The 20,317-nt window shown below is 52.5% G+C and overlaps 9 protein-coding genes across 9 annotated transcripts in view; 3 read left to right on the forward strand and 6 right to left on the reverse strand.

Annotated features, from left to right (window-relative positions):
• Positions 1-1,766: 1,766 nt before the first annotated feature.
• On the forward strand, positions 1,767-2,405 carry Aud_007364 (uncharacterized protein; the record flags this gene model as incomplete). The annotated part of the gene is made up of 1 exon (XM_043292257.1): positions 1,767-2,405. One exon carries the CDS (start codon positions 1,767-1,769, stop codon positions 2,403-2,405), a length of 639 nt encoding a protein of 212 aa, XP_043148192.1.
• Positions 2,406-7,006: 4,601 nt separating this feature from the next.
• On the forward strand, positions 7,007-8,161 carry Aud_007365 (uncharacterized protein; the record flags this gene model as incomplete). Its single annotated transcript, XM_043292258.1, has 1 exon — positions 7,007-8,161. One exon carries the CDS (start codon positions 7,007-7,009, stop codon positions 8,159-8,161), a length of 1,155 nt encoding a protein of 384 aa, XP_043148193.1.
• Positions 8,162-8,523: 362 nt separating this feature from the next.
• On the reverse strand, positions 8,524-9,242 carry Aud_007366 (putative secretory component protein shr3; the record flags this gene model as incomplete). The annotated part of the gene is made up of 2 exons (XM_043292259.1): positions 8,524-9,122; positions 9,197-9,242. The coding sequence occupies 2 exons, from the start codon at positions 9,240-9,242 to the stop codon at positions 8,524-8,526; spliced, it is 645 nt and encodes a 214-aa protein (XP_043148194.1).
• Positions 9,243-9,744: 502 nt separating this feature from the next.
• Positions 9,745-12,099, reverse strand: rim8 (pH response protein PalF; the record flags this gene model as incomplete). The annotated part of the gene is made up of 2 exons (XM_043292260.1): positions 9,745-11,550; positions 11,632-12,099. 2 exons carry the CDS (start codon positions 12,097-12,099, stop codon positions 9,745-9,747), a joined length of 2,274 nt encoding a protein of 757 aa, XP_043148195.1.
• Positions 12,100-13,285: 1,186 nt separating this feature from the next.
• Positions 13,286-13,969, reverse strand: Aud_007368 (putative GAJ protein; the record flags this gene model as incomplete). Its single annotated transcript, XM_043292261.1, has 1 exon — positions 13,286-13,969. The coding sequence occupies one exon, from the start codon at positions 13,967-13,969 to the stop codon at positions 13,286-13,288; it is 684 nt and encodes a 227-aa protein (XP_043148196.1).
• Positions 13,970-14,705: 736 nt separating this feature from the next.
• Aud_007369 (uncharacterized protein) lies at positions 14,706-15,484 on the reverse strand (the record flags this gene model as incomplete). The annotated part of the gene is made up of 2 exons (XM_043292262.1): positions 14,706-15,295; positions 15,343-15,484. 2 exons carry the CDS (start codon positions 15,482-15,484, stop codon positions 14,706-14,708), a joined length of 732 nt encoding a protein of 243 aa, XP_043148197.1.
• Positions 15,485-15,776: 292 nt separating this feature from the next.
• Aud_007370 (WD repeat protein) lies at positions 15,777-17,280 on the forward strand (the record flags this gene model as incomplete). The annotated part of the gene is made up of 2 exons (XM_043292263.1): positions 15,777-16,030; positions 16,080-17,280. 2 exons carry the CDS (start codon positions 15,777-15,779, stop codon positions 17,278-17,280), a joined length of 1,455 nt encoding a protein of 484 aa, XP_043148198.1.
• Positions 17,281-17,365: 85 nt separating this feature from the next.
• Aud_007371 (uncharacterized protein) lies at positions 17,366-17,809 on the reverse strand (the record flags this gene model as incomplete). Its single annotated transcript, XM_043292264.1, has 1 exon — positions 17,366-17,809. One exon carries the CDS (start codon positions 17,807-17,809, stop codon positions 17,366-17,368), a length of 444 nt encoding a protein of 147 aa, XP_043148199.1.
• An 831-nt stretch (positions 17,810-18,640) lies between these two features.
• Positions 18,641-20,317, reverse strand: part of CweA (putative GPI anchored protein) — a gene marked incomplete at both ends in the record, with an annotated part of 3,156 nt that continues 1,479 nt past the window's right edge. The window contains one exon of the mRNA XM_043292265.1: positions 18,641-20,300. Within this exon, the coding sequence (XP_043148200.1) occupies positions 18,641-20,300 (1,660 nt within the window). The remainder of the gene's footprint in view (positions 20,301-20,317) is intronic.

Raw genomic sequence — 20,317 nt, forward strand, 5'->3', positions numbered from 1 at the left:
ACAAGGCGCAATTGGCAACACATCAGAGTGGAATATAAGGCTTGTTTGATAGGAGATGTTGTTGATACATTAAGAGCCGAACTAGATAAATAGGCAGATGGATAACCGCGTCGCATTAACTTACAAGCGGGCTGGCTTGGCCAGCGTCTCTGTCTATCACGTTCAAGATTCAGCGCAGGAGACTGTCTTGTTCAGCGCCTGTTCTTCCACCCATTTGTAAATTTAGTGACTGCAGTGCGTGTAGACGGGACCATCAATTGTGACCCAACCATGTCGTCGCAACCTCAAGAACTCCATACTCAAGCGTCAATGTCCAGCTTGAAGTATCAGTCAGGAGATGAAGAGGACCAGGATGCCAGAAGCAGGCTGTCGAATCGATGCGATTCTGCAAGAATTAGTGCGAAACCCTCATCAGTCCGCCAAGACGTAGCAGTGCAGAGGAACCGACGATGATCTGTCGCAAACGGCGTCTTTTGCAGATTTCTCCATGGAAACGAGCAAAGTTGCCTGCAATTCTGCAGGCTCATGAGAATGAGGGGTTGTTGAAGAATCTCGGAAGCGCCAGCCATACTTGCAGCCGCTTTATCCTCCTGCGAAGAGATAGAACGACAAGGGTCGCAAGTCCCGGAGCAGACTACTAGTTACGGAATCATTAGAGAGAAAACGATGGGAAAACGGGATCCAACTCGGAGGTCCAAGCAGGCCAGTCAGCTAAATGTGCGTCAAGCGACTTTGCTGATTCAAGGAGGGGCAATCTCCGTGGGCGAGCCGCCAGCTCACCCCGCCTGCGTTGACGCCGAGCGAACCAGGGATGGCAATAGGAGGGCAAATCCAAAGTGGCTTTTTGGGTAGAGTGAGTTAAGCGTCTCTAGGTTAGTAGTATGCTTATGTTCGCAGGGGGTCGACAGCGCGAGGAGGTTTTAGAGGGTTGACTCTGGTAGCGCGCGACAATGCAAAGGATTCATTCAGCTGGGAAGGGTTGAACAACATATGCCCATGGCGTAAACATGACAACAAGGAGAATATATAAGAGCAGGAGGATCGTCTGCTGGTCTCACAAAGATCGTTGTCCTTTAATTGTCCTTGAGAGGGTGCTTGAAGCTCGATTGCCAGCTCGTGAAAAGAACCCTTTTCATCCTCATTCTCCTCATTGAAACGTTCACACCTTGGCCTGAAGACCTCTCCTCGGAAAGATCGCCACTGGCTCCTGCAAGCAAGTGAGTGAGAGCTTTCCAAACCAAAGCATCGTCGTCTGATTTGCAGAGGCGGTCTTGTGTTGTCCAGCAGTGCAGCCGCTCACTTCGGGCTGATAGTGCTAGATTGGGTTTAGCGCGTGATAGCTGACAGAAAACTTCCTTTACAGAAGTTTGTATCTGTATCGTACTGTTACGGTTTCACGCAACAATACGACGTATCTTACAGGGCATTCGAGTGCCTAGGTTTCCAGGCTGCAGATAAATCTCTCTGCACGTCCTTCGATCTCTGTCGTTACGGGCAGTCAGTGATCAAAAGGAGCGCATTACCTTCCTAAGAGCTGCTCATATCTTGACTCCCTCTTCCATTTTTCTTTTCTTTTCATATCAGACACCTTGTAGCCATTGCTACCACAGTACCTTCCAGTCCTAAGCGCCGTCTACATCATCCTGTATAACTACTGCCACGTACGACATCTCAACCGTCGCGGGACTGGCATCTTCAGTCGACAGTGTTGACGACTGTTCTGAGAAGGCTACCGTTCAGTTCGTTTTCTCTGGGTGAATTTCAGGATGCCTTCCGCAAAGCCAGTTCTGCATCCGTTAAAGACACCCAAAATTACTACAAAGTTCCCTTCCGAGCTTCACAATGAATCCTCGTCGAGTCTATCGGATGGAGTGAAGCAAGAGGATGGCATTTCCACTCCCATCACGCCTCCTGCGGCTTATACAGAGTTCCTCAAAGCGTTCACCCCCGTATTCTCCAGCCCTACCAGCGCTGGAGTGAGCTTCCCAAAGTTCCCTTTCGACAGACCTGCCCACTCTCCGACATCACAGCCTACCAGTGCAGTCAGCGGTTCTTTCGTCTTCAATGACCCCGTCCGATCTGCTACCGCTTCACTTCCGCCGCCCACTCCCTTCACAGCACCGGCATCTCAGCCTAGAAAAGACCCAACATCCTTGCGGCGCTTGCGGATACCGCAGACATTGAGGTATTCACCGACAACGGAGTCTCCTCAGAGTGCGACTACAATTCGCTCGCCTTTCTCTCCGTCAGATTGGAAGCTGCGCTATTTTGAGGCACCGCGAAGCGCAAGCGGCCGAGTTAGTGTGAGACACGTTGTGACTCGAACTGTGACCTACAAGAGAACCCAGCTCGAGGATCCGCCTAAAGGCAAGCGAAGGAAGTGCCAAGAAAACAAGGAGACTTAGTATCGTTGTTGTACACGGCTTTCGGTCAATCGGTTTTGTTTAGGATATGGTCGGGTCAATTAGCGCAGGGCTTGGTGTTGGGGAGTCTGGCGAAACAAATAGCATCCGAATTCGTACGCCGCAGATCCATCACGTTCATTTTTAGTTGACATGGTGCGGGCTTCATTTACTTTGCATACATAGTAATTCAAGATACGTCAGTTATGCCTTGGGAGCTGAGCACAATCTTACGGTCTATTCCGTCCTTTTCCTAGCCTGGGTACAATATTGTTCTACAGTCCTACAGGCAGTTCAACCCTGCCTGGTGAAGTCTGATCCAATACCACGCCTGTTGGTTGTTGCCCAGCACAACAGCGTATTGACATACTTCAGTCCATACTAAGCCTCGCCCAGTATGGCTACTTGGTTCCAGCCTTTGGAAACTCTACGATCAACTGACTGTGCATGACCCAACTCTCTTTTGGGAACGTTCCGATTCGCCGGATACATTGGAAGACATCACAAAGAAGCCATCTCCAACAATGCGGAAGCACTGGTGTCCACTGATCAAGGATTGAACTCTAGCTCAAATCCCGGCCGGCATTCAGATCATGGCAGCTCAGTCCTACAAGAAAACGAACGGGAGACCAGCATGACCCACAACAGGATCACATCTCGGGTTATTTTGGCTCATTTTTGCTCAACAAGTCCTATCGGATTCTCTTATTCTGCGCCATCGCATCCAAGTCGTTCCACGTGTCAGCCAAGCGACAGCAATGTTGGTTTGGGGGAAGTCAATATGAACCAACAGCGTTGCGGCTCATTACTGGGCTTTGGTAAGATGCCAAATCCCTCGGAGGGACGGGTCAAACAAAGACTAACAGCGCACGGAGAGTAGCGACCAACATCCCAAGGACGTGGTAGCAACGGTGATTGGATGTGCCAGTCGCACTTGCTCTGGGCTGAGGCTCACGGACTGCTTCCCGGCGCGAAGAGAAGATGGCGGTCAAACAGACGCGCTGCCACGCGAGACATACCTGAGTCAGGGTCTGTAGGTGCCCAACAGGCTACATACAATCTCAATGGCGAGTCGAGAATCCTTTGACGCCCGCTACACTTAGATCGGATCCTCATGCCTGTCCTTGAGGCCGGTCGCAGCAATCAAGTTGGTAGCAAGACTCTCACTCTCCCTTTAGTGTACAGCATAGCAGCCCGAGGGATCAACGCGGTCGACTAGTTGCGATCAGCCAGGTGGGCCCGTTGTTGTTGAAGTTGGAAATACAGTATGAATTGAGATGGTGTATTACCATACCGTTACAAACTGGATACATCAATTACCTATTTCATCCGACACCCCAGGCGATCACATTGATTGATCTCGCGCCCCTTTTCATTTCAATAGTTGACGCTTGGAAACTAGACTAGTAGATGGTTTCATCCAGAGTATCTTCTACGATCCTTGTCCGGGCCCGCAAATAAGGATTAGTGCGCGTTTCGTAGTGGTGTGGTTTATCGGGCAATATCACAACATCAAGCAGACTGTGACCACACTGACGATAAGCTATTGGCTCTCATTGGAAGACAAGACGCGCTGGAAGTTTCGACTCATCGTGACGAAATGCAGGCTTGCCGTCTGGACAAGCTGATCGTTGCCCCTCAGTCAATCGATGTCCTGACTTCAAAAGATAGTTGATGTGACAGTCCCGCAGGTTTGGTAAAGCCACCACACTAATCAAGAAAGCGAATACGTCCGTATTTCTTAATACACAAACCCACCAACAGTTCTACATCCATATTCCATACTCCAGTACAGTTTGAGTTTCGTAGCACACTTTCTCTGTCTCTTGCCTCATGCCCCTCATTTGACCTCCTATACCAGCTTCTCCCATCTCGAATTCTTCCCTGTAACCCACCATGTTTTGCATCACCAGGTGTTTTATCACCCTGCATCAGTGGCAGCGACCAGCCAATCAGCGACCTAAGCGGTATTGTTCCAAAGCACTGGGGCATCGTGGTAGATGCAATTAAGCGCCGGCGCTATTCCCTACTGGGACATAGTGGATCCTTCGGTTGCTCCCCGCTGGATGTTTGAGGACTGCACTTTAACTTGATTGGTTAAGTACTCAAAGATATACCATCTGTGGGGGGAACTGGGATGACGTGCGGGTCTGGTGGCTTTGACTTTGGATGCCCCATCGTCTCTATAGTATTCCATAGGGAAGGCCAGGCAAGCGCCAGGAATGCTATTCTTGGATACAGCTACATCTGCCGGGGACTTTCCTGCTTGCAAGCCTTCCTCTATCGATGTTCGTGTGTCCGTTGATTGTTGCCTGAGCCTCGAGTCTCGACTGTGCTTCTACGAGGCAGATCACGCAGAACACAGTCCATACTGGACTGAGAACTTTGCAGAATCAGACTCTAAAATGGTGGAGAAGTATATGCACTATGCAGGATATCACTCAAGGCGGCGGCTTTGGCGCCGTGATCTGAAGGATTCGAAACGAATCATCTGCCCGGATCAGGATCATGAGTGTCATCAACCCCCTCAGCTAACCGCTCTGTCAGCGACTATCGAATGACAAGAAAAGGAAATAATCTCAGCTATATTGCTACAACCTAAGCTTGAGTTTGTGACGAATTTTGACCGGGGTAGAGGTCTGATTGCATCTGTTGGTCTAGGGATGTGTCTATTCATTTGGTTGGCGCTTTGGTTTCGACTCTGGGAATCCCTACATCAGGTAGATGGGTGTGTATGATAGAAAGGGAGGGGTTGGTAGTCAATTCCTGTCTGCTGACTGTACGTACTACAGTCCTATTCTTGGGCCGGGTGATTGTTACTATTCTGGTACACTACCTGCAGAAGTAGGCAGTCTTAGTTACGGGGTGTGATATTTTTAGCAAGATCAATATCGGCTTCAATGCCATGGGTTAATATATATCTACTTTAAGGTATGCTTAAATACTCAAGCCGAAAGATTATTCTTTCTTCATTTACTCAATTTCTGACCTTGCTGTCACTTATTACGAATAGCTTGTCTCAGAGAATGTTCATGTCGAGGCAGGCGACATGGTAATCAACGACGAACCCCTCGATACGCCCCGAGCAGCTCATCTGGAGTTCTTTGCATTTAGAGCTTGATCTATTGGATCAAGTAGGAGGCATCCCCTGTCCATCACAAACAAAGAAATTATCTGGTCTTCTTGGGTATCCCAAGGCTTGGGTTCTGTATCTGCTCTCCCAATGGTCAGAGTGTAGCGCTGATTCTATTAATAGACGACCTTTGAGATCTTTTATTTGATCTATATGCATACTGGTCACGTCAAGAGTTCCTGCTTTCCTCTGAACAGTCGACATCAATTGTTTAGAGTGGTTATCTCATGGCGCCGTTCATGATCCTGATGCATACCTTCAGCTCTAGCATATTGCAGGCAGCAGTCTCCTGCTTTCTCTGGCTCTGAGATAAACAAACTGCCTCTCAGTTAATGTCTCAGATTCCCACGACAGCTGCACCCAAATTAGAACTTCCCCTGCTTAATGGTGAAGGGTTGGTGTTGATGATAGGTCAAGCAATTTCCCCTGCATGATGATTTCTTCACCATCATTCATCTGCAACACCCAGTTATTCATGTTACTGTCTCCTGAAAGTGACGACCGTCTCATCACTTCTATAGATGATCATCCTCCTGCATCCTCCACTCAATTCCTCTTTCTAACTGTCCTATAGGATCCTTTGGATGGTATTGTACCGTACAAGATGCTGGTTCGACGAGATGAAATCTAGTAAGGACAATTCAGGCCTGCAATTATGCTTGTTATGCTTCCCGGATGTGGAATGCACGAATCTGACAGGTACGAGACTATTTCTGCATCTCTTGTTTGCCCTTGAGAGCGCTGACCTCGAGCTCGCTGATAGTGATCTGCGGCTCTGACTGTATACATTCCTCGGTCTTTGGGATGAAAGAACTATTTGCGGAAAAATTCATCACTGCTACCCAGGTACGTGAGCTGCACCGATGTACTACTGCATATCTACCGAAAGACCGGATCAGGTCAAACCAGCCGTAAAGAGTAGCATGAGGGGAATGTGTGCGGCAGTACGACATCATCAGGCGCCAAGCCGTTGTTGTAGCCTTGCAGGCCATGATTCTATATTTAGAAGCGCGGCCAAGAAGACCCCTCAAAACGATATGCAGTCTTTCGCGTTCGGAAGACTACTATCTACCTCGTAGTACGAAGACCTCTGGGCCATTTGACAGTGACCATCCCGTATCAAGGCTTTCGACGGGACAATACGAACGGATAAAGAAGTATGGCCATCAACTAGGCTGGGATTCGCAGCCCCTCCGCCATCCCGTGATCGACCACTTTCTCTCTCTGTCGATCTGCTCCGTTGTCCTTCGCACTCTCTCACTTTACTTCCTGCCCTTTGGATGTACCTTTCAGCTTCTCAGCCTGACTGTCCATCGGTTTCTGTGCTATCTCTTCCTACGCGCCGGCCATCCATCCTCTGAAGGACAGGGGACGGAGAAATAAGCAAACACGATTTTCCTTTTCCAGCATTCACTCCCCCCCCTTTGCTTAGCGCCCTGCTATCTTCTTCCCGCAAAAGTATAGTCTAGCCATGTCTCGCGCCCTCTCCCCTCCCTTCACTCCGGACAGTGAGTTTGCTGGTCTAGACACGCCCCGCGTGCCATCTCAGAGCTTGAGCATCACGGCGCTGGCCCGCTTCGAGTTCGAGGCTGGGAAAGGAAATGATGGCACTAAGATTCTCATGATCGAATGGGATGACGACGACCTCGGCCGCTCCTGGGATTCTCCTGGAGGCTCATGGCATGTTTCATGGGAAGGCAAGACGACGGTCCTCCCTGCCGATGAGCGAACAAGCGAAAACACTCGCCGCTTCTACTTCCTTCTACCGCCTCATGCCACCATTCCTCCCGTGGTGACTCTCTCCTATGAGCCTCCCGCTACATCTTCGGCCTCATCGACACCGACTCAGAAGACCAATTCGCTTCAACTCAATCCGCTACCTGCTATCTTTCCTCCAGAGTTAGGTGCCACTGGTCGGTCGGCCGGGAAGAAGGGTGTCTTGCATACGATCTGGGCCAAGAAGCGGCTGCAGGTCCTGGACAAGGAGATTCGGGAGGAATGTATGAACAACGCAGAAGGAGTCGCATTGCACATGGCGCTGCAGGAGAAGGAATGGATCGAGAGCAATTTCGGAGTGGGATCCAAGTCGGAAGCCCAGACACAGGTCATGCAAGATTCGCAATATCCAATGGGTCCCGCCACGCCAGTGTCTCCCAGCAGTGGAGGTAAGCTGGGCGAGAAGCTCAGGGGACTTAAGTTGCAGACCAGTCAGCGAGAATTGTCTCCAAAGACGGATGGTATGGGCTCGTCGCGTTCCTCAAGTCCGACGCCAACTAATGGGATAGTAGCTTCCTCGGACGCGCGTCATCTCCTTTCTCCCCAATCGCCCGACGTCGCCGTCTCTTCGTTCAACTCCTTCCATACAATGCAACCCATGTCCAACGCCACTTTGCATCCCTCCCCCGCGCCAGATACTAGTCTTAGGACTGTGGTGCTCTATCCGCCGGAATCCATCCAAGCACGACAAAACAGCAGTGATAACAACAGTGGGTTTGCATCCATGACTACAATTACGCGCACATCAAGCGCCGACTCTGGCGAGGACCTATTCGCCAAAGCGCTGAGTCCCAGGTCGCCCGATCTGCCACGGAGTCCGTTCTCGTTTGCTCCCGAGACTGTGATGTGACACGATCAAATCCACTCTTTTGCCATGATGCTCTCGTTCGTTCTCAAGCCAAGCGACATCAATGTTCGCTGAGCGCTTCATCGTATGATTCCCCCTTTGCATTGCGATAACGTTTATATACGATCATCACGAAAACATTGTCAAGGCTTTGGTGCTTGGGTTCCATTTTTTTTCCTTTTATCATGTACATAGAACTAGCCCAAGTGGATATAGCCATGACCCGCATACTTTTGATAGCAAACCTCATTCCATCGCCCGTATCAGCCCCCTCCCGGTAAGCAACTTACTCCACCCATACATAAACATCAAACTGCAATACACCGAGTCATGCCGACTCGACCCGAGAGACAGGAAAGTAAATCCTAGTTACTCTTCTTCTTCACGCTCCCCTGTCTCCCAGGCTTCGCCGCCGCAGCACCCGACGCCGCCGACGAAGCACCACTTTCCTTATGCCCCTTCTTCAACGACGCATACTCCTGCGCATCCTTGCGCTCCGCATACCACTGCCCCGCCTGCAGCACCAAGACACCTACCAACACCAACGCAAGGATGGTATTACTCGCCGAGAGCACCTTAAGCGAGTCCTCCCGGTTAAGAATCTGCGACTTCTCCTCGGGGTTCGCCGCCAGCTCCTCGCCGTACTTGCCCGCCGCGGCGAGACGCAGCCCCTTGATGATATTGGCGATGTAGACGGTGATGCCGCACATGTAGAGGACGAGCGAGGCGCCGTCAAAGAGCATGTTGCTCTCGGAGGGGCGGTAGAGTTTCGAGACGAGGCCCGCGAGGCCGACGAAGATGACGATGTGGAGGATGCGAGGGATCAGGGGCGGGGAGTCGTGGAGGAAGCGCAGGTGCGCTTCGAGGTAGTCGTAGTGGGCAGTGGGGGTTGGGGCCGTGGACCACAGGATGGGGTAGTCATAGGGGAAGAGGGAGAAGACGATGCCGAGGAAGAAGCTGACCGCTGTTTTTTTGGTTTGTTAGACAGGTTGCTTTGTGAGATCTGTTCTTGGGGAGGGGACCAGGAGGGGGGCTTACGACACACGATCAGGAAGGTCGCGAAGGACCCGTTCCTGAAGGCCATGATTACTTGCGATGGAGGATGTGCTGGGGAGGATTATTGACGGGGACGAGGGTGCTGTAGGGAGGTTGAGGTAGGAAAAGGGGAGAAGACGAGGGCGAACGGCTGATGAGATAGAAGATAGGTGTCGTCGCGTGGCCGCTTAGAGACGGTGCCAAGCCAGCCCGCTTGGAACGCACACCTATTGGGATTTGGAAGTAACCTAGGTTAATGTGACAGTTCCCTATCTGCCTATCAGCTCCGGGTGAGTCTTTTATTACGGATAAAAGTCTATTTTATACGGGCCCGATACAATTATTGCTTCAAATTATTATCATATCTGCCAAGTAATACGGCGCTACAGCTGCTCGTATCTGACAAATCAATTCAATAACGTAGTTGGTATCTCTTTGGTCCGAAAATGCAAGATAAAGGTATATCCACGCCCAGGCTCAAGTGGCAGATGAACACAAATACAAGCTATGAAAATCGTACATCGTCATGAATCGCCTAACAGCTTCACTTCTTATCGCTGGTAACGCGGTAATGACTCGTCCCCATGCGCCGCTCCTCCCACCAGTTCCTCGTCGTGGTCATCATGGAAAACCGGAGCACTGGGTTCATGCACGGTGGAGTGGTCGTTATGGGCAACCAAGTCTTCTGGAGCACTTGCTTCCATCATGAGTCGCCGTCGTTCCAATTCCTGCTTATCCTCGCCGGGAGGTGCTGTGCTTCCGTTCGGCTCGGTCACACTGCTGCTGGCAACTACAGTCTGCACAGATTCGGCTGATCCCAACGTGCGAGGCAGACCGTTCTCCACTGGCGACGGCAGATGATGATAGTCGTTGATGCGGTCATCTTCAGGAAGCACGGGCGCAGTTGGTATCGCCAAGTGACCAGTCGAAGGTCCTTGTTCGGGATCATCCGGCGGCCGACTGGGTAAGAGAGTCTGCTCTGCGTGCCGCAGGCGCGCTTTCTCATCCATCGGCTCTTCAGACTGCGGTGTTGCAACCATTCCGCCCAATGACTGGTAGGGTTGAGCGGTTTCGTCCATATACATTGACCACTGCGACTCATCAGGAAAGCCATAGTCGGTCTGAGGACGATACTCCGAGTCCGCGGTCGGCATCGGACTATAACCGTTCTGCCAATGGTCACTTTCCACAGCGGGATGTGCCTGGGGTGGATATATGTCAGACACCGCAGCCACTGAGGGTGTGGGCTCGGTTTTCTCCTTGTGCCGTTGCGAGTCACGAGTCCCGATCACAACCTCAAACGCGACAGCTATAACTCCCTTTTCACGGCGTATCTGTGCCGTGTCTAGAATGTTGCCACCCCAGTTCGTCGTAATCGAGTTGCCGTTGGCGTCACTTGGGTTCAGAACCTGGCCACTCGGCGAGAAATTACTCCCCGACGATACCATGTTGAATCGTGGTAAAAAGCGCTCGGGAGACGTGAACTTGCCCCGTAGGTCGACAACCACCTCCACATAATATCGAAAATTAATCATACTGCCTGGAGTGCGCGTAATAGTAGGAAAAACGTCCTCCGGAATGCGAATCGAAGTCTTCACCACGGCGGTCATGTTCGAGGGGTCAACCACCAGAGGCGCAAACGTCTGAGCAAGGTCTTTCCGGAAGACGCTGCTGGTGCGACTAGTGCCTATCGTAAGGCCTCCCAGTCCGGTCCGTGATCGCGGATAGTAGTCCTCGTAAACGGGCTTTTTGCCATCCGCTGTAGTGCCGATGGGGATGGCAGGATGAAGGTCGATGCGCCCTTGTCGGTATAATGTGACGATAATCCCATGTGCGCTGCGCACTTGTTTACAATGACTGATGGTGATGACGATCGGTAGGGTCTCACCCGGCAGCACACCAGCCCGTAAAAGTTCCGTTTTCACCGTGATGGTCTTATCCGCGATCGAAGGGGTAATGCTGCCATTGCGCATCCCGGTGCCGCCAGACGAACTAGGATCACTGGCCAGTTGAAAGCTTTGGCTGCTGTTACTGAGCCGACTCGATGAGCTGACATTACTGGGGGCCGGACTAAGGGGCGGGCGACTATCTCCAACCGCTCCACCACCATTGAGAGACGGCTCCCGAGACTGGACATCAGGAGCCGCGTCAGATTCTACTGACTTGGCCTTGCCCTTGGGTTTTGAGCGTTTGGTAACAGGTTCAAGGGTCACGATGCGAGCCTTAGGGGCCGGAAAGGGAGCGATATCGATGTTCTCTAAGAAATTGACGCGTCTTCGGCAGGAAACGGTCGGGTTCATCGTCGTGGGTTTGGTCAGGGTCGATGTAAGCATATACGAGATAGTACCTCGTTCAAACTGAAGTCATCGGAAATAGTCAGCGAACTGGAAGCTCGGGATAGGGGTGATCAATGCCAAAATAGGAAGGAAGTCACGCACGCTAATACTACTGGGCAGCGCATACGGCGGGAAGCACATCTCAAAGCGAAACTTGTAGATGCCCTCTTTCAGGCGCCCCTCGCCGCAGAGAACCACCTCGTCCTCGAACAGAGTGGCCAGGCCGTTGCCCAAATACTCTGGTCCTCGACGTCCGCGCCCTGGGCCGAGGAAACCCAGATCGGGATCCGTTTCGCCCGAAGGCACAGCGTTCTTGAACACCTTGACATATCCGTGTAGACAGACCACCAAGTGTGTAATCCGCACGGGTCGAACCACGGTCAGGGCCACAGTACCCTTGACCACGTCACCGGGAAAGTACGAGCGCCAGGGATCGTCAGGCTCGATATAATAGTCGGCAATGCTGCGATTCCGGTGACTGAACGGCGCGCGGAACTTGGACAATAGCGAACTTCGATTCCGACCGAGCGGCGAGGTTGAGGATGGGGAGGCAAAGGACTTGACGGACATGACACACAATCACGCTGTGCTCAAGCCATACACGAGGAAAATGTGATGTGATATGATGTCAGGAACGATTAGGCAAGAGAAAGACAAGATGAGACGAATTGCTAAACGCAAGACTATCAGAAGCCAGCTCCGATTGTCTCGGGATAGAACAGCCCCAATTCAGGTGACGAAAAGAGATGAAGGTGCAGTCAGACACTAGCAGAGCAACTCGGTATGACAAGAGACCTAGGAACTCTCCGTGAATCGAATCCACCGATCACAGGTCCAGCCGCCGGGAAGTTCAGGTAAGAAATGCCACCAGCGCCGATGTCACCGTTGGGCGCAAATGCACAACCTTGACACGAGCTAAAGATCCAAGCTTGCTTCTAGTCCGAGTTCGCGGGAAGGGGAAGATCCGCTTCCGAGCGCAACCAGACAGGAGGGACAGAGTGTTCGGGTCGTGATGGGCGTCAGGAGGTGATGATCATGAACGACGGAGAGGGCCACATCGTTATTTCTCGCGTATCGACCAGGAACAACAGGACAAGGGTCCGGAGGACGCCCTTTTGGGGGTATGCTCGAGTAAGCACAACGCAGCAAATGACCGAAAATGGCAGAGGTGAGACAACCGTGTGATGCGTCGGTTTTTCCCCACGGTCGGCAAGGGATAGATGGGTAGAGGATGGTCGAGGCCAAAGGAAGAGGGGAGAACCGCCCGTCGGAGGATGCGGACTTGGATGGAGTTGATTGCGAGACACAGATTGGTCAGAAGGAGGTTATGGGGGACCGGAGGCAGTGGGTGGGGATATCCGATCGCTTGTGGCTGTAAGGTAAGCGTGTAAGTGGTAGATAGATATAGGGGATTAATATAATATAGGAAGAGGTTGAAACAAAAAGACTGTAGGTAGTAGTAGTGGTGGTGGTCGAGTGACAGCAGCAGGGTTGAGAAGGGGGGAGGGGACAAGGACAAGTTCGCGATAAGCAACAGGCCCGACCAGGCGGAGAATGGAAAAGACCAACGAGTTTGCGCAGGCCGACAGTCAAGCTTCTCTTGGGGGCTGGACTATTTGGCCTTAAGTTTTGAGACTGCTCTCGTGTCGCATTTGTTATTGTTCATGCCTCCACATCACACCCGTCGGCTTTTATCTCCGGTTGTCTACAGACCTCTTTTCTCCCTCGTCACGGATGAAATCATGAATTCTTGTGCCTAAATAATCAACTCTCTCAAGCCCTCCCCCTCCACATACTCATCCCCATAGCATTCTCTCTGCACTGCCGCAATAATCTCCCGATCCCCTCCTGCCAGCTTACTCAAGTACCCCTCCAGCACGTAGATATTGTCCGTCCACATAAGCGCTTGTTTCTGGGACTGTTCAATCTCCTCTCTCATTTGCTGCACTCCTTTTCCTTCTTCCGTCGTAGTAGCTGCTATCCACTGGGCTTGCAACCGGTTCTTTTCCTTTTCTAGCTCGCCCTTCTGACGCGTCAACTCCTCCCTCTCTGCCAGGTTTGATGCCTCATCCTCTCCCTCTTCTTCCCATTTGTCCCTTTTGGCCGCCAGACTAGCCTCTGCTTCGTCACAGCTCGCCTGCAGAGCCTTCACCTCTTTCTCCAGCTGGTTCAATCGGCTTTGCTTCTCTCTTTTCTCATCCCCGCCAAAACACCAGTACCAGTTCCCGCTTCCGATCTTCTCCACCCGGATCTTTCCCTCGTCCGTCAGATTCTGGATATATTCCTTGACCTGCATGCCATTGATCGACGCAACCGAGGGAAGCACCTTCTCGAGGTCTTTGAGCGTGTGGCACGTGCGTGTGGACCGGAGATGGGCGACTATCAACTCTTCCTTGGCGCTTTTAGAGAGTTTTGGTGGCTGAGACACGATTGTTAGCATCAAGTAAATGTAGATACGTAGTTTTTCTTCTTTAATTGCGTATGCATCAGTTTTGGATGATCAGGGAAAGTGACAGTCGGGGAGCAAACCATGCTGGACGGCGGATGTTGATGTTCGTCAAGCGATGCTATATGTAGTTGTTGAGCCGGTCTAAGGGCCTAGGAAGGCGTTCGATGGAGGCAGAGATGAAGACTGGTATCTTTCAGAGATGGATTAGATGGAGGAATGATGAACTGCTCTGAGTGGTGATGGGTTCGAAAAACTCGTTGTCAATGCCACAAGAGGGGACTGGAGTACTGCGATGCCAGATCGAGTCACACACACCGTGTCGTTCTTCGACTCACATGTCTACAGTGCAGATTGGTCTGCAATGATGTAATGGGGATTCAAATTGCTATTACAGATAATAAACATTTAAGGCAGTCCTCCGAGGCTCGAAAACCTTCAGCAGCAACTTGCTGAAACAGTAAGATCGAAGCTTCACCTGCGACATTCATTGTAGTTGCGAGCTCTTAAAATGCCCAGTTTCTCTAATGCAGCCAATTGATACGTTCAATACCGTTGCTCCCGTTCATTGGTACCCAGACTAGGTTTCTCTGCCTCTCAGCTGTCTTTGAATATAGTGTTACCGATGCGCCATAACAGACAGGCTTAACCATGAAGACGAATCACTGGCCGTGATCCAGGCCCCCAAAAAGCGTCGACAGGATGCCCCTCGCAAGAATTGAGTCCGAGTTTACATCCTCTCATCTGCTTCTGTATCAAAATCGGTAGTCGACGCCCTCCGGGTCAGCTTGCGCTTCTTCGACCGCCGCTTTCTAACAACGCTATCCAGATCATCGCCAGAGCTTGCCAAAATCGTACTCTGGCTGGTATTTGCCCGTTTCCGGCCCACGCGGCGACTTCCGAGTCTCGACGATAGGTGATCATCATCCGTCGAGAGTTCCTCCCCTTCGACCAGAACCAAGTCACCGGTTTCACCCAGAGCCTCTCGTGCCATTTCCTCCATCAGTATTCCCATGGCTATCAGAGCTGTCTCGTCCATACTTTGATAGTCATCTTGACCATGATCGATCGTTGCATGATCGTAGAAATCAGCCGTGTAGGCGTGAATTGCTTCTAGCAGCTCAGAGCTCGGAAGAGGGCGGTCAGCAGGTAAGGACTCGTTTGCGAAGTAGAAATCGTTTTCTTCGTATCGTATTGGCGCATTCTGGCGACGGAAGAGTACCTCCTCGGGGCGAACGGGACGAGCGCTGGAGGATGCTGTGTCGCGGTGTTTCGATGCATATGAGACCGAGGGGAGAAATCCATGTGCATTCACACGACCTGTACATGTCAGGAAGCTCTTGAGAAAGCGGAACAGCTCTACCAACCAGCTACAGCATCGTAGACAGTCGCTTGGCGTTTTTGTCGCCTGAGCAAAGGCTCGTCTTGAATGTCGCGCGCGCCATTGTCCTGGTCCGGAGGCTGGACGAAGGAATTCTGGCTCAGAGCAAGGGATTTGCCGTAGGACATAGTCCTGTCGTGTTGAGGGTCACCCGTGGGAGAGCATTGAGGGAAATCTCCAGTCAGCCTCCAACCTAGCGAGTCAAATAGTCTGATACAAGCGATGTCTGCAGGTTACATTTTATCTTGGCTTCTTGCGATGAGCCCGAAAATACAAGCTCCGGTGCAACCTTTCTCCGCCCCCCGCGTTGCGATAAGAAGCGGCGATCTGGATTCTGCATGATTGGAAGCATTGAAGGGAGATGATCGTGGGCACCGCCTTGACGTAGCAGAGGATTTTACCTTGTTCAATCCCTGATGAATGAATTCGTATCTCCTAAACAGGGCCCTTGGGTCCATCACTCCGCACTCCTTTCATGTGTCACAAACTACCCGACTTGTTCACCACCTTGAGCCAGCTCCTCGCATTCGATTCTCAAGCCTGAGGGACATACCTGGAGGCCAATCCGAATATGATTCTGCGTTGCTTGATGTAAACCCGGGCTACGAACCCGATGCTGTTGCTCATAGGGCTGGCGTGAATGTACTCGCCATTGATCAAAATGATTCACGATTGTATGTACTCTTTTCAAACAGTTCCGACTCGATGCTAATAATTGAATAGTATGGTTTCCGGTGGCGCAGACCCATCAATTCATTTCTGGGATCTGGAAACCAGAGGCGCCGAGTTGGATCATATCCACCGGCCTATTGCCTCTATTCACAAGGGATCCCACGAAGACGCCCATACGCATGCGATCACGTCGGTTTCAATATATCCATTTGATCCGACTCCATCTACAATCTTGACTACTGCGCATGATGGCAGCCTCAAGCTCTCTGCCTTGGGGCCTGGCGCCATCACGCCTATGCATACATTCAGGCTTGACTGCACGCCTTACTCTCATTCCATGTCGACGCATCCCGGTTCCACACTTCTCATTGCAGTAGGTACATCAGAGAGAGCAGTCCGCTTGCTCGATTTGCGGTCCGGTCTATCTACCCACGGACTTCCGGGTCATAGCTCTGCGGTCCTCTCAGTTGCATGGGCGCCTCACCGGCCGCATATCCTCGCCTCAGCATCAGCAGACAACCGCGTGATTCTGTTTGACGTTCGAAGGGGCGGTCACAATTCCGCCGTCGCAACCCTTGATATGGATGATGCTGTAGGCCTAGTTCATCCGCAGTGCGCCCCGGCATCCTACCAAAGCCGCGCGCCGTTCTCACCGCACGCCCGCGCACACAATGGTGCTGTGACCGGTGTCCGTTGGACATCAACCGGCACGCACCTCGTCACAGCCGGTCAAGATTCCCGAATCCGAGTCTGGGACGCCTCCACAGGCGCCAATACCCTTGTCCATTTTGGACCCAGGGTCCGGAACGGCGTGTCGTCTCATCTTGCCGAGCGGGCTCCGCTGATTGTGCCCCGTGGACTAATGTCTCCAGGGCAAGAGACACTCCTGTGGGCCAATTTCAACGAACACGACGACCGCGGAGAGATCTTTATGTTCGAACTTCGAGAGGGAACGTTCATCAAACGACTCAAGGTGCCCGGTCTAATGGCTGGTCGGCAGCAAACCCGCGGGCGATCCAATGCCCTCAGCGCTGCCCGGATTAATTCTCTCGTATGGCGCGGGAATGGCGGCTCAGGAGAAGGACTGGAGATGTACTCCGCGCACGGCGACGGGACCATCCGCGCCTGGGTCTCACGGGAGCCTGAGGGCGAGCCCGACGAGGCCGAAGAGGCCGAGCAAGCCGACCGGAAACGGAAACGAGACGTCCTCGACGAAATCTACCGGGGCTTCATCACACCTACGCCAGCATAAACAAGCCAAAACAAAAATGGATTACTCAATCATTTCCCGCATGTATATCAACATATCAGGTCGAAACAGAACCCAACAATGCAAATCACTCCATCCGATTCCGGAAGTCATGCTCCCCAATGAACTCATGCGCATTTCCATCCTCCCGCGCAGACCGATCGAACTTACTCCGGTTCAGGTTCGCATGCTTGATCGTCCGTGCATTTCCGCGCGCACCGGGGTCCATCGCCCCAGGGTTAATCCTCTTCGACTCCCCTGAGACAGGGAACGCGTCGCCAGTCCCGGTGACAACCTCTCCACTTGCACCCATCTCCTTGGTGCTCCGGGGCAGATCGGAGGCGTTGTCGGCGGCAAAAGCCAGCGAGGGCTCCGCGAGGCCGTGGTTGTCGAACTGGCCGCTTTCGCTGCGCTGGTCGGGGCGCGGCACGGAGGGGAGAGTGTTTTGGAGGCCTGCGTCGTTAGGGATGGAGGTACCGTGTTCGGCCATCTCGGTGAGGGAGCCTCCTCTGTGAGCGTCGTCGGCAGACATGGTTGTATTCGTATGTATGTTTGTTTGTTTCAGGGAAAGGTCTTGGATATTGATATACTCAAGGCTTTGAATTGTTCTGACCAAAAACGATGAAGAGCAAGGGAAGCTCTTATAAACTCACTTCTGCTCCACAGTCGAGAGGAGGAAGACGACAATTGATGTCACCGTTTATCCCTCGATTCGGAAATGATGGGACTATGATATCAGAAGCATGAGGTCAACCCAGACGGATCGCTTAGTCATGGCTGTATGATAACAATGTCTAACATTGATTGATATCGGACTGTACTTGAAGTTTCGTAAACTCGGCAAGCATACTGGCGAGAGGGGGGTGGTGGACGTAAGGTACTATTCGGCCACAAGACATAAGTAAGGACCTTGGAGGATGCCAACATCACCTACAGTAAGTACACAAACTGCAGGACATAAAGAAATATTCTTGAACTAGGTTCGAGAAACAAGTATTTACTGTTCAGTATCACATCCTTAGCTTCGTGAGACGCTGACATCACAACCTGGAACCGGCCGCAAGGTACCCAAGAACTTGATCAGAATCAAGTTGACGCTTAGAAGATTACACGCCCAGGTCGGGAGGGAAAGTATCTACAAGATAGGGGCTACACTACAGAGGGAAGGAGGATTCTGAAAGACATCACACCTAGCATTTGCTTGGAGATTATCCGAGAAGAAATGAATACAGACAGAGCGAGTGTAACAGCAAGTGTCAATAATAAAAAAGACAAGATATTAAATACTCAAAGAACGAGCGAATGAGAAATTCAACATGGCAACACATCAGATGTCGTAACCCGTCAACAGCTCGATTACAGCTTACAGCACAAAGGCAAGAACAGCCATGAGACCACACACAGCAGATACGACGCCAGCGGCGGGTGCGATGCGGCCCGCGGCGCCGGTGAACATCTGGTTCTGGCTAGGCGACGCCGAGGATGGCCCGGCGTTGTGCGAGGGCTTGGCGGCCTGGCTAGGCGTCGAGGACGGAGTCGCGTGGTGCGAGGGCTTGACGGCCTGGCTACTTGTGGGGGAAGGCACCTGGTGAGCCTTCGCGTCCACGTCACTGGGACGCTGGCGGTCTGCGGACGTGCAGGAGGACTTGTGGTCGTTGTCCATGTAGACGGGGACCACTGCCCAGGTGGAGGTGTGGCTCACGGTGATGGTGGACGTGATGGCGGTCAGGGGCTCCGCCGAGGTGGGTGCGTGCTTCGGAGCTTCCTTGGGGTCAGCGTGCTGGGGTTGATAAGCCGGAGCGGTAGGCTCAGGTCGATGACCTTCAGGCTTGCGCGTAGGGCAAGGAGTTGTGGCGGCTGGAGGCCGGTCGTGAACAGGGTTAGCAGGACCGCTGTCCTCAGAGTACGCATGAGGGTCTGCATGAGGGTCTCCCTGCGGTGGGTACGATGGAGCAGTGGGCGCAGCATGAGCTTCCGGCTTCGACGAGGTGCAAGGCGTGCGGACAGGCTCTGGCTTCTCGAAGCCAGGATCGTGTTGGCCCTTGGGGGCCTCAGCCTCGTGAGTGGGAGAAACACCAGTTGGCACGGACGCGGCGGGATGTGTAGGCTCATACGTGTGAGTGGGCTCATATGGACCACTTGGCTTAGGCTCATGGATTTGGGAATGCTCAGGCGGCCGGTAGGGGGCAGCGGGCTTAGTGGGCACCGGATCGTCCACGGTCTTGATGATGGTCTCGAGGTAGGTGGATGTGCTGCATGGCTTGCTTGTTGCTGGGTCCACGGCGTAAGGTGGCTCGGGGTTGCCAGCGAAAGGAGGTGGATGTGCCACTGGCTCGGGATTACCAGCGAAAGGAGGTGGAGGCCCAAGTGGCTCGGGATTGCCAGCGAAAGGAGGTGGAGGTCCAAGTGGCTCGGGGTTGCCAGCGTAAGGGGGTGGTGGCCCCTGAGGACGAGGCGGCTGAGGACGAGGGGGCTGAGGACGAGGGGGTGGGGGCGGGGGCGGAGCTTGCACGATCCAGTTCTCTAACTTGACGGAATGGTCATCAGCATAGTGCTCGTTGACCTTTGAGGAGTACTTGTCGTCAAAGTCAAAGTCGGCACTGTTCCCTTCATCATCGCCGCTGGGACCATCGAAAATGACCGGGTCGCCGCCGCGCTTGCGGAAGCCCTTTGGCACGGCTGGCGCGTACACATGGTTCTTGATATCCACAGAATGGTCGTCCTTGTAATGATCTTCGACCTCAGATGAATATTTGTTGTCAAATTCGGTATCGGCGCTGCTGCCACCATCATTGCCGGATGGACCACCAAAGATAGTGCCATCCCCGTCTTTGGAAGCTATTCCCACATCTCCGACCACAGTCGGCTTAGCGTGCTCATGATGGTGAGGACTGCTAATGTGAGAGCCTCCATCGTCACGCTTCCGGAACCCTGGGACCGGAGGAGGATACACGACAGGGGGAGGGTGGACGATATGGTTCTTGATGTCAACAGAGTGGTCGTCCTTGTAGTAGTCCTTGACACTTGACGCGTAGGTGCT

Source organism: Aspergillus udagawae (genome assembly GCF_001078395.1).
Source record: "Aspergillus udagawae IFM 46973 DNA, scaffold_5, whole genome shotgun sequence".
Classification (NCBI taxonomy): domain Eukaryota; kingdom Fungi; phylum Ascomycota; class Eurotiomycetes; order Eurotiales; family Aspergillaceae; genus Aspergillus; species Aspergillus udagawae.